Source organism: Barbus barbus (genome assembly GCF_936440315.1).
Source record: "Barbus barbus genome assembly, chromosome: 48".
NCBI lineage: Eukaryota > Metazoa > Chordata > Actinopteri > Cypriniformes > Cyprinidae > Barbus > Barbus barbus.
The window spans coordinates 10,212,137-10,228,428 of NC_136726.1; the positions used below are offsets into that span (position 1 = coordinate 10,212,137).

General features: G+C 38.4%; 1 protein-coding gene and 1 pseudogene across 4 annotated transcripts; both read right to left on the bottom strand.

The window, feature by feature from the left end:
- Nucleotides 1-1,959: 1,959 nt before the first annotated feature.
- LOC306866602 (hyaluronidase-5-like) lies at nucleotides 1,960-7,034 on the bottom strand (annotated as a pseudogene). The gene is made up of 4 exons: nucleotides 6,984-7,034; nucleotides 4,313-5,057; nucleotides 2,711-2,801; nucleotides 1,960-2,058 (listed from the first exon to the last, which is right to left on the bottom strand). The product of its transcript is annotated as a hyaluronidase-5-like (transcript).
- On the bottom strand, nucleotides 6,448-15,379 carry LOC306866385 (hyaluronidase-4-like). 3 transcript variants are annotated; one of them, XM_079411569.1, is made up of 5 exons: nucleotides 15,282-15,379; nucleotides 12,354-12,483; nucleotides 10,469-11,460; nucleotides 9,862-9,951; nucleotides 6,454-9,017 (listed from the first exon to the last, which is right to left on the bottom strand). In XM_079411569.1, exons 3-5 carry the CDS (start codon nucleotides 11,420-11,422, stop codon nucleotides 8,544-8,546), a joined length of 1,518 nt encoding a protein of 505 aa, XP_079267695.1. In that variant the 5' UTR covers nucleotides 11,423-11,460; nucleotides 12,354-12,483; nucleotides 15,282-15,379; the 3' UTR covers nucleotides 6,454-8,543. The 3 variants fall into 3 exon arrangements, with proteins under 3 accessions (XP_079267694.1, XP_079267695.1, XP_079267696.1); XM_079411568.1 differs by lacking the exon at nucleotides 12,354-12,483 and having other exon boundaries at nucleotides 6,448-9,017; XM_079411570.1 differs by lacking the exons at nucleotides 9,862-9,951; nucleotides 12,354-12,483.
- Nucleotides 15,380-16,292: the final 913 nt, after the last annotated feature.

Sequence of the window (16,292 nt, forward strand, 5' to 3'; positions counted from 1 at the left end):
TCAGAACACTATGCCTGTCACAGGCGGTCACTGCAGGATCTTTTGTTGATCATGTTGATGTTGCGGTTTCAGCTGAAAACATACGTCTGGTCTTACAGTATGGCACACACACTAAAGAAGCATTTTTGTTGGGGATTTCTACTTGCCCAGAAATTTGAGTAGTGAATCAGAAACGTAACTGGTAGTGGTTTGGTCTTTAGAGACTTGTTTGTTCTGTAAAATACAATTTAGTAATCTTTGGGTTAGCTCAGATTCAAAATAAAAATTCATAATCAAAAAATATATAATATGAGTGGACTAGCTGTAATCCTGTGACGTAACCACACTGCCATCTACAGTCAAGTATATGTAACTAACTACAAACTAAATAAATAGTTTATTTCTGTTATGCATATTTATAATGTTATATAAATATCGTTTATTTGAATATTTTGAAAACTGTGAACATTCATAACTTAAACATGATCATAAAAATTCTTAAATACAAAAGTAAAAACTGACAAAAAAAAATTACCTAAAAAAAAAACTCTTTCCGCATCAGCAATCATTGTCAAAGGTGAACTTTTAAGCCAATCAGCTTTCGTTTTTACTCAAGTGCGTCATCAAACCTGCGTGTGGTAAACGCCACAGTTGAAAATTACCTCAAAATTAGTTAAAATATTGGTAAAATTCTAAATTATTGGAGGATTTCAGGATAAGTGTTAAGTGTATCGACACGGTAGGTAGATTTTAGATGGAATGGGGCTCTCCATTCGATTATAAATGTTTGTATGATATATATTGATTGGAAAGATTAGGCCTGCTTGATTACTATATTGAGGAGCGATCGTCTCTGTACCACAAACAAAACGTTTTGAAAAATACAACATTCTGTGAGATATTTGAGTACATTGTAATGTTCATAATGATATGTATATAAGCTAGTATAGGGCATCTTAGCTTGCAGATTCAGTATTTGCACTGTTGGGCTCATATAGAACAGGGGTCTCCAACCATGCTCCTGGAGAGCTACCATCCTACAGATTTCAGCTCCAACCCCAATAAAACACACCTGAACCAGCTAATCAAGGTCTTCAAGGCTACTTGTTAATTTCAGACAGGTGTGTTGGAGCAGGGTTGGAAGTGAAATCTGCAGGATGGTAGCTCTCCAGGAGCAGGGTTGGAGATCCCTGATATAGAAGGTCTAGTTCAGATCAAGTTTGAATGTAATGTAGAGACAGCGACTCCTAGTGGTTGAAATCTGCAACCTTGGTTAAAACTCTTCCTGAAGGGCTGTGTGTCTCCATGTTGTACTTACATGTATGGGAATATGTGTGTGTAGTCAGCAGGATAACATTCAGAAAAAACTTGTCGTGTCAAACCCCAGGCAGACTAAAATATGCCAAGGAAAGAAAGTCTGAAATCTGAAATGTGCTTCATCTTATTTTAAGTAAATTGAAGATGCCCCTGATTCTTAAATATTACTTCTTTTTTTTTTTTTTTTTACCTTTGCATCGTTATGACTCCAACATGCATGTGTCTGTTTAGTATCTAAATGCCAAATTTTTGATACAACTAAAGTTAATTAATATAATGATGTGTTTGACATAATTATATTAATTAATTATACATTTTATTAGACTGTAGACAATTTAATGTGCTCTGTATATATCATTAGTGTAAAAAACGAACTCACTTTAGTTTTTAGTGAAGTAATGTAAATGAATTGCCCTCTCTAAATACAGTAAATTTGTCTACTTATTCTACAACATTTTCTGTTAGAAAGAGGGTATTGTAGATGTGCACTTCCTGTCTTCATAGCACTGACAAGTGAATTTGTTTTTCCAGTAAGTGAGATCACTTGGAGAGGGGGGGTCCCCATGACCACATATTTCCCATCTTTCCGAATGATTTGGTGGCTTTCTGAACTAATGTGGAGGTAATCGTCTGAGTTGTAGTTTTTGCGGACACATTGCCTTGTCAGAGACTTTTGCTGCAGAGCTGGGCCGCAGAGGTGACATTGGCAATGTAGGGGTTTAAAGTATCAGACAGGTATGCAGACAAGGCTTCACATGAGGTCTGAAAGGAAAGAGAAGCATTAAAATTATTGTAATTTTTTCATGAAAACATGATTTTCTTTCTATTATGGATCAAGTACTGGGTTTATTAAGCTTTAGAAATACAACATAGCATGGTAATAGTTGTCCATACAACCTATATTCAAAGTCTTCTGAAGCTATATTATATATTTATGTATAGTCCAAAACTAAAATCGTTATTTGCTGACGAACCCATGAGCTTTCACGTTTCACCTGTTTTTGTGTACTATAAACATGTTGTTTGATATCAAAAACATTGCATGTTATGGATTTTGTGGCCAGTTGTTAATTTACAGTATATATATCCACTTTGCTGGGGAAACAAGTGGCGGTGCGGTTGTCACGCTCACCAGCACAGCCATAGACAGAACTGTGACTTCAAAACAGAGGTATGTACCGAACCACCATTTTTGTGTGCTGTTACACCCCTATCAGTTGTCATTGGTGTAAAACCTGGCACAAAGCATTATGACCTATCATACTTGAATTTGTGCATAATTGATTGAGATGTGAGAGCATTATGGAGCTCAATCACCAGTCTCAGGAAAATAGCAGCAATGATATTCTACAGATCAGTGTTTTATATTAAATATATAAATAAAAAACTATTGCTTTAAGAAAAAATAAATGACCTTGTCTTTGTAATCAGCACTAGCCCCCCCATAGCACAGCCCCGGAAGCTCCCAGGGCTGCAGTCTCACCGATACTGCTTACCAAATCAATCTATAGAAAAACAGACAGCATAATACTGCAAGAAACCTATATGGCCTAGTCCTGTGGTTTCCTAGAGTACCCTCAACACTGCGCATTCTGCATGTCTCCTTTGTCTGACACCCGTTTCAGGCCTTGGAGCAGGGGTTTCAAACTCGGCTCCTGGAGGGCTGCAGTCCTACAAGGTTTAGTTCAAACCCTGCTCCAACTCACATTCCTGTAGTTTTCAAATAACGCTAAAGGACTTTGTTATCCGGATCAGGTGTGTTTAATTAAGATTGAAGCTAATGCTGCATTCAATTTACGTGGAATGTCGGAGCTGGGAATGACGTCACACCCAAGTGGACCGTGTTCCAGTAGAGAAGTCAATAGAGAAGTCAGAAAACCAAGATGGACGTGTATCCATTGTTAGCAACACCAGTCGATTAAAAACACATAAAAAGTGGTACTTTGCACAGATAACGCCATAGTATCATGTCCACAAATACCCCCTTTCCACCAGCTGGAACCAGGTGCTAGTTCAGAGCCAGGGCTATAGCCGGTCCTTAGTTGGTTCGACTGGCGAACCCTTTAAGAACCGGTTGCTTTTCCACAGGCTAGAGAGCCAATACAGAGCCAGGTCTTACGTCACAATATGTTTCATGCTTCGGCTCACTAGCGCAGCACAACAGGCTTGTTCGAGGTTCATCAGCGCCACGCAGACCGATCGATCAATCGGCACACAACACACTAAAGCACGGTGAGAGCGATCCAAAAGCATAAACAGCAGTCTGCTGGCTCCTGCAGCACCCCGATGCCTCGCACCGAACGGTCCACGCAGCGCCGATCCATCCCGAACAAGCCTAAACAAACTTTCAACAATGGCGGACGCTGCGTTGCTATTGATGTTCATGTCTTTGCAAACCTACATCGGCATCCAAACACGGCGAATCAAATGTGTTTGCGTTTAGCTGCTATTTCAAATATGGTGGTCCAAAGTTTCTGTTCGTCTTGTTGGTCACGGTAACCCACCCCCAGCTCCTGACGCAAGCGGTTCTTCCTTCTAGCCCAGCAATGTTTTGGTGCTACTTACGAACCGCTTTTCCTGGTTCGGAGCTGGTGCTTTGTGTGTCGAGAAACAAAGAACCGGTTTGAAACTAGGCTCTGGCTCTGAACCAGCACTGGAACTGCCTTGGTGGAAAAGGGATAAAATAGAACTGTGTGCACCCCCGAGTTTGAGACACAGACAAACATAAGTGCTAATAAACAATATATTACCTAACCCCAATTAAACACACCTAACCCAGTTAATCAAGAGGCTTGTTCGGAGCAGAACTGATCGGTTCTGTGCAGATTTTGCTCATCTCAAAAGATCCTAAGGTCTTCAGACTTACTATTAAATTTGGAGCTGAACGTCAAGATGTTGAACCTCCAAAAGCAAGTTTGCACACTCCTGGCCTAGACTATACTTTCCATGTTTTGGTTGTACCACAGTTCATATGCTTTGCCATGGTCAATAACAGCCAGTAGTCTCCATACTGTACCTCATTCATGTAAAGCTCCTTTTGGTCCCTTAAGAGGTAGGTAGACGTAGACTGGTGCAGTGAGGCGACGTTTTGGTAGGGCTGCCACTCTTGTTGCCTCTTGCACCTGGTGACGAACAAACAGTGTAGGGCTCCTGCTTCCACTCACAGAAACTGGCAGATATACTGATGGGTATAGGGCAGTGCTAACCTCCCACAGCCAGAGCAGATTGTTGTTCAACTGTTTTGTGTGCTCTGAGCAAGTACCTGTATAGTATGACTCTTCAAAGTCATAGTTATAGCAGTCTGGGAACAAGTAGTAGCCCCACAGATGCAGAGGTCGAAGATTGATTCCCATTTTCAGAGTTTCTTCCATGAAACATCTGGCTTCATGCTGGAATTGTAGTCTGGATGCTTGTTGCAGGTCAAGGGAAGAATTCTGCTGGAGGGTATAGTTGACGGACAGTTCCTTGTAGATCTCCTTGCCGTTCAAATTCAGGTCAAACATTGGAAGCCACTCTTCCCAATCCATGACAGCGAGACCGGTGGTTGAGTCCAGAATGTACTGGGAAAACTCTTCCTTAGCTTTATCCAAACTAACAGACAGGTTGCCCCTCTGCGGGATGCCGCCATTATACTCTTTCAAGGAGTGGAGGTCTACATAGGGGTAAAGGCCAATTCGATTTTTGTAGAACAGGGTCAGGGATTGATTGCGTTCCCTGGCCGGTGTGGTAACCGCCTGGAAGAGAGATAAATCTAGAGGGACCTTCAGTTACTGGCATTTAGAAATAGGAGCATTCCATAACAGTACAAAAGGCCTATGGAAGAGAGGAGCTGCTGCTGGTGGAGTAGAAAGTGATTTGATAAGATGCCTGAATGTAATGAAGAGAAAGGTGTAAAATGGTAACCATTGTTTCCTTTGGTCTCCCATCTGCATACACTGATTGAGATTAAAAATTATAATAATGTTTTAAAATATTAAAACATTTGTGCAACAGTATCTTATAAGATTGTTTTGGCACAATAAAATACAACATTGCAGAAATAAACCCTGGAGTATTCAAATCATCTTTGCTAAAACGATGTGACAAATGTATGCATTTTTAAAACATTTTTGTATGGTGGTTTGTCTAGAGCTCTCTTATAATACATCAGAAATATATGGAGCTAGGAGATGTCTTTAAAATTAAAATGCATATTCTTAGTTAAGTTTGAGATTTACTGAAGAAATAATTAGTATCTTACCGAGTCAAATGGGTTTCTCCTATAGCAAGAATCAAATGTAGCTTGCTCAGGTTCCTGTTAAATATTAGCAGAGGTCAATGTTTAAAAACGCAAGACTGTGCTTGTTGTATGTAACTGGAAAAACATTAGTGTAGTTAGAAATGATCAATATATTCTCAGGTAACTTTTAAAAACCATTTCCTAAACATCAGGTTACCTAGGCCTAAATCAACTTTATATTTAATGATATACCAAAAGTTTGTTGTTGTTTCATTTTGTACAATCTTTTGGAATGCAAGAAATATCAAAATCTCAATTTTATGTTTGGACTGTTATCTTATTCAAACTGGTAAAAGCAAGTGATGTTTGAGTTCAGACCTCTTCGAGACTCTTAAGGTAATTGTAGAGACAGTAGAATTGTTTGGTTTAGATTTTTTTTTCAACTATTTGAACTTTTTGTATTTACCTGTACCTGTATTTTTGAATTGTGTCAAAACCTCAGCCCCAACTGTAATGTAAAATATGGTGGAGGGGGAATTGGGGCTGCTTTGCTGCCTTAGGGCCTGGACAGGTTGCTATCATCAATGGCAAAATGAATCCCCAAGGTTATCAAGACATTTTGCGGGAAAATGTAATGCCATCTGCCAGTTGAGGCTCAACAGAAGTTGGGTAATGTGACCAGATGATGACCCAAAGAGGGAGGCTCTACAATTTAATAAATCACATAGATTTTACTCCGTGCACTGTGAATGTTTAAATGTCATGTTTGATAAAGGAATTAAAACGTAAGCAGACTTTGTTTGGAAACTGATGTACAGGTGGCTTAGTTGAAGATCAGATCAAATTGTAGGACAAATTGTTGAAGAAATCTGGGTAGATACAAAGGATTTGCGTAGTTTTTTCTGTAATGCATTCCAAGATGAGAATCAAGACCAGGTTACAATCCTTTATTTGCAGTGCATCAAGACTCAAGCAACATTTGTCTTCATCGAGTATTTGATTAATGGTATTGCTTAATGTAAAAAAAAAAAAAAATCAAGTAATGAATTACACATTGTATAAATGACTGATTTTGATATGAATAAAAAATAACTGTGGAAATATATTTAGGAGAACTTTAGCATTGAGGTAAAAAAAAAAAAAAAGAGAGACACTGACCAATAATGAAGGCTCTGATAATAGTGTCTCATACAAAATATGGTCTACATGCAACAAAATGCAGCAAACTGAGTCAAAACAGGTCAGAAAATAGTGATAAAACATGGTCAGATTATCCTTCAACCTGAAACTGGACATGTAATACAATCTGTAGACCTCTATTACAGTTTGTAGATTCTGCTAATTAAAAGTACTGAAAGATGTTGAGGTATAATACCTTTCTTTGTTTTATGTATCAATCATTCTGGCTTCATTCAAACAAGAGCAAAAAAAGACACAGTTTAACGTACAATCATGAGTTTTCACGCACCACAGCATTCTGTAGTTTAGCAAATGCAGACTTACATGTGTAAACATTCATCTTCATAATCTTTGGTTTAACACACATTTCAGGAATTTGGGAGACAAAAACAATAAAATGAGACTTTGTAATTTAATGAAATTCAACTAGCTTCAACTCTGGTTGTGTCCACTGAGTTTTCTCATCATTAATATGATGAGTACAATGATTTATTCTAGTGTGCAATATTGATTAAAACTTAAAATATGATGAAAGATGTAAAGATTAATCGTTTCATATAATGGTATAATGACAAACTTATGTTGGCATTTGTACTGTATTTTATACAACTTTCAATAAAATGAGTAAAATTGGAACGTGGTTTTGTGTATAATATCAGTTTTCCTTTTTTTGAGAATATTATAAATTGAGGCACATTTTATTTTATTATGATTTTAACCATTAGGCTAAGGATTATTTTGACCCACTTGCACAATTCACTTCAAATAATGATGAACTGATATAGGCTATAATTATTTTAAGTTTAGCTATTTGGTATGTAGCAATTTTGAAAAATATAACATTTGGCCATTTTAGATTATAAAGCATGACATGTTTATATAATATGTATATCTTACCTCATTTAGGTAAGTTTTGAATACCCAGCGTTCCCTGACTTTGAAGTGCTCTGATAGCAAGCATTGTTGTAAGTGATAAGCTTGCTAATATCACAGGAAGCATCTTGGTGTCAGTGCTTTGTAAAAACAGACTGCATAGATGTAACATTTCCTGTCAGAAAACAGTTACGAGTTAACAATCATTGAGCATTCATCCAGAACAATTATTAAAAAATATTCAGACTGAAGTTTGTGCAAACAAGGCTTGCATCTCATCTACATTAGCATACAGCACCATTGTAACATCTTTAATTTTTCAGTATTGCAAAATAACAAATATTAAAACCCGACTGAGTCCTGATGTGCCTTCAAAGTGGCTCTTTAGCCGTTTTTCGTTAAAGTTGAAGTGTGTCATTTTTCAAATGTGAGATAGGAGAAAATACAACTGTAATTTAGCTATTTGTAGGTTGATTCCCTGAAAGGTCTAGACTAGTTGTCAACCGTGAAAAAATTAATTGCAGCATGAGTTATTTGATATCTTTAAATCAAATTCTCATATATATGTATCAGCTATTGACCACCTTGCTCTCTAAGCCATCAAAAAAAATTATTTGTTGCCCACTAAGTGTAAACTTTGGCTCTGTAGCATTTTAAAAACATTTCTCTGTTTGTGAATCTGACCAGCTGAACATGTCAACAGTGTCTTAACGAATTATGTGAGTTTGGGGTGGGGCTATCTGTTTGTTCAACCAATGGCATACGGGGGGGGGGGGGGGGGGGGGGGTGTTTGGGAAACAACTGTTGTTTTTGCAGTTCCTCCTGGGGCCTGTTTCATAAAACACGTTTACCAAATAAGCCAGGTTTATTTCAGTTAGTCTGACTTATTGTCAGTTGATTTGGTTCTAAATAAGTCAGACTAGTTTTATGGAACAGGCCCCTGATGTTAGTGGTGCAGAAAATACACACTTCACCTCTAAATAGAACTGAAGTTCAAAAAGAGGAGTAGAACAGTCAGGATGAAGGCGTTTTGTAAAGGCACAGCACTATCCTGTATGTCTTTGTCGACCTCTGGTTTCTTCTTTCCCTCCTCCTCCTCCTCCACATCCTCTTTTATCATGTTGTCCTCCTCTGTCTCCTCCGGCTCTATGCTATCACAGCGCTCTCCTTCATACCCCTGATAACAGTGACAGCGGAACTTGTCGGCCAGCATCTGACGCTCGTTCTTAGATTGCTGTCTGGTCACGGTGAAGGTGCCGTTTCGATTGGACAGGATCCGATAGCTGCCGCGGCTCAGATGCAGGTAGTGTGGTGCCTGTGGGTCTCTACGGACACATCGCCCATTGGACTGACACAGTAAGTCGCTACAGATTTCTGCTGCCCAGGTAACGTTAGTGATGTACTGACCCAGTCTATGGTTCAGAAATGCTTTTACTTTGGAACAGTTGTGCTGAGGGGACACAGGAAGTTACAGTAAGTTAAAACTGTGGCATTAAACTACAGGAAACTTTTTTTTTAAAGTTTGCTGGCAAGTTTAGTAATGCATTCTGTATTGAACCAGAAATCAATGTAATTGTCACATTGCATTGCAATCATTGAGTCTGGTAAATTTTTGTATGTGTTAAAGTGTCGCTGCTACGGAAAATATCTATAACAGGGTTTTTTATACTTTTTGATGCCACAGACCCCAAAATATGGTGGTCCCATTAAGACCAATATGGTGGTCCCACTCAACCAGTGGATTTTTATTGGAAAACATATGGTGTTTGTAACTTCTAGAATCACAAAATGAATTTTGTTTAATGTATTATATCAAAGATGCCAGTTTCGGTTAATAAAAAAGTTTTGAAACAAGCAGCTGTCACAATAACAGCATAAATGTCTAAATTATCTTAAACTGAATAGGCGGCTTTTAAGTCAAAAGGTTTGAACCACTGTTTTACAATGGATCACCTTTAAAAAATAGCTTTATATTTTACTGTTATTCCAACAAACCTGCCTGCAATTTTCAAGTCATCACGAACACCTTGATTAGCTGTTTTAGGTGTGCTTGATTAGATTTGGAGCTAAACTCTGCAGGACAATGGGTCTCCAGAAGCAAGGTTTCCTTAGGAGGAAAAGCTTGAAAATCCCTTGTCTAGGAATTTTTATCTTTGAAGCAGATTTGTAACTAATGCACACAGCAGTCTTAACTAATGAGACTAATGAGATGAAGTGTCACTGTGGAAGAAAGTACCTGTGAACAGATGTTTTTAGAATGTTTCAGGTATATCAAACGGTGTTAAAAATCTCACCCTTGAAGAAGTGAGGTTAAGATCCCCCCAAATGACAAATCCTGCAGCACCCAAAGCAGCGCTTTCTCCTATTGTATGTATCAAGTCTTTCTGTGAAATGAAAATGAATAAAGACATTAATGTATATAACATCATTGCAATGAAAGTTTCCTAAAACATTACTAGTTTAACTGAAATTATTAAGTGTTTGTTCTGTTGGACCACAAGGGGGAGCTCTTGATTTCAGACTCACAATTTGTGTGTTTAGAGCAAGGGTGTCCAAACCTTTTCCTGGAGGACCACTGTTTAGCTCCAACCCCAATTAAACACACCTGAACCAGTTCATCAAGAGCTACAGGTTCAGTAGAAACTTTCATGATTTCAAGTGTGATGGAGCTATTTGAAGCTAAACTCTGCAGGACGTTTGCCCTTTTGAAATGTCTAAATTTGTCCAGAAATGTTAGACTATGATATAAATGTTATTATCACCATTTGTTTTTGAACATATAACAATCAGAAGATTCAAATAGAGATTCTTCTTGGCTGTATGATGACATTTGAGGGCTTGTATGATTCCCCAAAGTACATCTTGTTATATTTAGATTTCTGATTGAATATATGCTCCTACCTGGGTCAGAAACGCCATGGCCTCATCTCTATACCCCAAGCGTGTGTATACATATGTAGGCAACTCATAGGGCAATGAGGTAAGGGAGGCCAGTCGCAGAGACTCCAGTACCCTGTTCTGTGAGAAGTGCAGGTTGTGAATGCTGTCCATGTGGCCTTTGCGTATAGCGAGGGCTGGGAAAAGGGCAGTGCTGCTGTTCCACAACCAAAATAGCTGGTCATTGCGTTTGCTCTCCTGTTGGGGGCATGTGCCATTGTAGTCGTGTGCATGTACATTGTAATTGTGACAGTCAGGGTAGAGATAAAAACCCCAGAGTCCGTGTGGACGAGTTTGTGTACCGAGCTTCAGCGTGCCCTGCATGAACTCCTTGGCACTCTTCTCGAAGCGCAAGCGTGCCAGTTCTTCCACCTGTTTGTCGGTCACATTAAGGTAAGCCTGTGCAATCAGCTCGCTTGAACGCTGTCGGTAAATGTATTTTTTGTTCCAGTTACGATCCCACTGTGGCCGCCAGAACTCCCAGTCGATCACAGCCAGGCCACGGAAGTCTTCCGAAGGGATGAAATGTGCTATGTCTTTTCGGGCTTTGTGAAGATGTGCTTCAAGGCTGCTGTTCTGAGGTAGGCCTCCATTGATGGGAACCCCTTGCTCGTTGTAGAAAGGGTAGTAACCCAGGCGGTTGGCATAGAAGATGGTGACATTTTGGCCCGTGTGGACGGCTCGTGGACTACCACTGATATGGAAAAGATCAAGGCTGACGTTGATATTGTACTTCAACATACACATATCCAGTGGAGCATTCCAGGCTGCCAGGAAAGGCTTGCGGCCCACCAGAGGCAGCTTTGCAGGTTTCTGGCAAAAGGCAGAATGGACCAGGATCAACAGCCAGGAACAGATGATGGCACAGGCTACGGGCACAGTGTGGTGTTGCAAGGCCCCACAGGGCACACCGGGCATTCTGCTACGTGACTCAGCACAAGCAACCGTCAATCATCCTGTGAGGGACAAAAAAAGAAGTGAGGTAAGTAGCGCACAGTGTTTGCACAATAACTGGTACATTTACAGTTAGCATGATTTATCCAATGTGACTTACGTTCAAGGTAGAAATCAGTTCATGCTTGATTTGAAACCATGAACTTGTTAACCATTACTGTTTTTGCAACTGGAAACTCTTAAGTTAAACAATAGCTTAACATGAAATGACATTCGTGTGGTGTAATCAGACTCAAACTGGATATTCAATTAATCAAAAAATAGGATGGGAGTGGACTTGATTTTATCCATTGGGAATTGATTGGATTGTAAATAGTTTAATACCAGAAACTTTAGATATCAGAACTGAGCCAAAATAGCTATTTGGTTTACAGTAGACTGTGCAACCAAGATGATTTTAGTGAAAAAATTAAGTTATTTAATTAAGGAAATCTTATGCTTACAAATGTTGTTTCTTAAGAATATCGTTTGCAGTAGTGAGTATTAAAAAAGTACATCAGTTTTTAATTTCATGTTGACTTTAAATGCACTCTTAAATGCATGTTCATGCTAATTTTAAATTTATACTAAGTTCAGTATTACAAACATTGAATATATATTCTTAGCAAAGAAAAAAGCAATTACAACTGATTATAAAGTAAAATTTAGCTAAAATGATGTAGATTGCAAAACGGAAAATTCTGAAAACTTTGCAACTAATTGAACATGTATAGACAGTCAAAAAATACAAGCATTCATGCTACTGACACAGTAGATAATGTCTAAAATGGCTCAGGTGTTTAAGATGGCTTAAGAAACAAAGGGCCTCACGTCCAAGTTAATTGTGCAAAGTAGGGAGAGGTCAAACATAAACATTTTGTGCTTCAGCTTGGTTTGATTATGAGTCAAACGTTACTTTGGGGGTTGCAGTCATCAGTCAAACCAGCAGTTAACCACAAGGGTAATGGCCAAATCCAGCCACATACCAGTGTGGCACCCACATAGCCATAATCATAGCTGCCCTCGCCAGATGCCCTATCTGCATGCTAGAGCATTAAAAGACAAGACAAAGGTAAAGGGTATGAATTTTATTGCATTAGATAAAATCAACTGGCATCTGCAAACAAATACTCTTGGCTTTTCTTACAACTAACACTGGTCAAGGTGAATTTTAGTAGATATATAAAGTCTGATGCTCTCAAGTGTGCAAAAACCTTTAGGACTACTGTATGCAAAGCACAGTATACTAAACCTCTCATCTGACTTTCATTGGGAATTGGGAAAAATTAAAAAATTGTGGTTTTATTAACAGCCTTCGAGTTCGTTAAAGAAGTTACAGGATGTTCTTTAGCACCAGATAATCAAGAGTCTCAGCTTCTCTCAGAATAAGGCATGGAACCAATCACTAGTAAGCATGGCAGTAACACATGTATTGGGAGGTTAGGTTATTAATGCCAGTCGTGTGCTAAATCAGAGGTTGAAAAATGAGGTATGGCGTGGAATGTTGTGGATGAAGGCAAATTGTGGAGCCTTGTGGTGGTTGTGTTATTGAGTGGAAAGAGCCTAGCTGAGAGCGCCGTAGCTCCTTTTTCCCCTAGGACTGGCACCGTGCCCGTGCCATGAGGGGGAAGAATTAAACCACTTCCTGCATAATAAGACCTCTGCTTTGCATTGAGCTTCATAGATGATCTTCATGGCATTTGTGCATGGAATTCCATCACACACTGATAATGTATAAAAGGCTTCATTTATAATACCGTGACTTGTGACAAAGGTTGTTAAATATGTTGAAGAGGAAGGATCCCACATGTGATTATGCCTAAGTATGCGAGGGAATTCAAGTGGGGGGAATGAATAAAACTTTCCATGAAGCTTTAGGGTTAGCCGTCAATGAAAACTCTTGGAGAATTGAAGTGATTGTAACTGTATTTCAGATAGATTTATTTATCTTTGAGCTTCCTCAAACCCTCAGCCCTCTCTGGCAATAATTAAGATTCATGTGGCTAAGTGAGAGTGGTTTTACGGAAACCTTTTCGGCGACGGCTTCAGAGAAACCACAAAAGGCATGGAGTCGACCTGATGCTTGGATTTCGATGCGACTTCATTCTGCCCCATCCAAATGTAAATTTGATCCAAATTGGAAACATAAATATGACTGAGCCAGATTTACAACAGGAGACAGAGAGGTTTCTTGAATCGCCACAAAGGAACCTCAGGGCTCCTCAGTAGATATGTGGTTTAATATCTGTGGCTCTAAGGACGACGTGAGGCAAATGTTCCCATTTAATCGTTTGTTTGCCTCAAATGAAACAAGATGACATTCTTTGACATCCGTAGCTTTCATTGTCATTACTGATATTTTCCATTTGATCTTTCCTCAAAGTCACTGGAATCTAAAGATCACACACCAAGATCACAGATAAGAGGTCTAATTTGGTTATTTATTGCAGCGTTTGATGCTCGAATGGTAAACAAATCCTTTAAAAGATTATCTTAATCACAGTGGAACCCAAACAGAGATCTACGTCAGGTTCATCTGAAAGTGTGTTTTGGTTTGAGGTGGATTGTTTTCTCTTAGGTAGTAAAGATAATAAGTGATCTCTTCAGAATCAAAGAATCGTATTTTGGACACTGCCGACACAATAAGCAACTTCTAAAGCTGCCTTTGAGTACTGCTGACAATGAAATGGTATAATGACACTACGTTTTTCCATATACCACAAGAGGTCTTCACAGTGATCATGGGCTCCTGGGAAACGTTGACGTTAGTGGCTGTTAGTTTCTCCAGCATCACTGGCCGTCACCCAAAAGAAGCTCTTTATCCGGAAGTGTGTAATCTCATCTGTAAACCCTTCCCTCTGATTAACTCACTTCAAAATATTTACAGAGCCACTGTTCAAAGACCTCAGTGGTGCCACGGCACATTTCCTGACAGGAAACTTTCAATTAAACCCTTTGAGGAACACATATATTTGGAATGAGCTAATTAGGTTTTCTTTCATTTGAGTTCCTTTGCAGAGAGGTCACATTTTGACAGATTTTTATTATTTTTTTATTTTAACCGATAACAGCTCTATACGATTCTATACTAATTTTATTTTAAAATTTTATTAAATTTATATCTAACTTTACAAATTCCTTCATTTATGTTGTATTAAATGTATTTGTACTATATTAAAATGTAAAGTTTATACTTTTTTCAATTGAGGAATAATATACTTATATATTATATATAATATACTTAATATACATATAAAAAAATGACATTTTGAGATTTGCTAAAGATTGCATTTTACAGTGATTTTAAATTTAGTGTTTTGAGATATTTACATTAAGTATGCATTAAATGATGACAAATGTAAAAGCAGAGAAAATGAGCATGATTAAACATTCAATATCAATACAGATGAATTTAAAAACCTCTTATATCGGCTAATAATGCATTTGGTACTTAAATATTGTGCATAACTAAAGTTAACAACTACCTTACTAATAATAAGCAGCAAATTTGGATTTTATTGAGGCAAAAGTCATAGTTAATGGTTTGTTAATAGCCAAAAAAAAAATCATATTGCTTGACAAGTTAACTCAAAGTATGTGGCTACAGTCATTCAAAACATTCACTGACGTCTGGATACAAAGTATGTGCAAGAAAGAAAACGTTGAATTACAGAGTGTACTTAACTGAGAACAACACAGACAACAATTTTAGAAATGCTATAAGAAGATGGAATGTGCCTACTTTTGTCATTCACTTTATTTCAGAGTGTGCTGATGTCAACAGGGTCATGTGAAGAGTGTGTATATATAAAATATTGAGTCATAGTAATTAGAGGTCACTCACCTGTAGATCCCACGCTGCTGCTTCAGTCACATACGGCTGACGATACACTACACGCACCTCTCTGTATCTACAGTACTCTAGCATAGTTTTCTCTGTCTGCTGAAAAGCCTACCCACTGCTTACTTATATACACCGTGAAGAGAGAGAGAGACAGAGAGTTTCCTGAGAGGGAGGAGAAAACAACCACAGAGCCACAGCGAGAAAACCACAACACTGCGATTAGAGTAGAAAAGGAGGGAGGGAGGACTCCAGTCTAAATCCCATTGACTGAGTGTGTACGTGAAAGTACATTTGCATGAGTGTGTGTGCACATTCGATCCTCTAGACACCGTGCACAGCGTCTTACCTTCATCCACATCACTCAGGATTAGCCAGGTTCATCATCCTCCAATCACCTGGCTGTGTTCACAGGGGATTTTAATACACTACATACACAACCAGGCCTTGTTGAAGCTCCGGGAGCGTTTTTGCAGCTTGAGTTACTGTCCCTTGTGGCCTGTGATTGTCTTGTTTTTATCTCTTAGTCACTGTCTTTTGTGGCTGTAAAGTAGACATTTGCCAAGAAATATAACTAGTGGCTGTAAATAAACACAAAACATTATACTGTACATCCAGGGATTAAATGGGCTTTTTTGGGGGTGCGGAACCCTAAAATAGACACAATACAAAAAACAAACAAACAAATAAATAAGTTAAATTAAATGATATAATTTTTCTGTTTTGATACTTTCTCTGACGTAGAGCCATCATCTGCCTTTCAATGTTAATTTTAAAATCCCTAATAATTTAGTAACAAAAGCCCCTTTCACACATACAGACTTTACTGGAAAATTACCTGTAAATTGCCGTATAGAGATCATGTGTGAAAAAGCCATTTTTAAAAATACCGGTAAATTTGATCCGGCAATTTACCGGTATGAGAAGTTGTAACATTACCAGTAAATTGCCAGAATTTAGCTGTGTGAACCACTGATCTATATATAATGTAAACGTTTGACACAAAAATGAAAG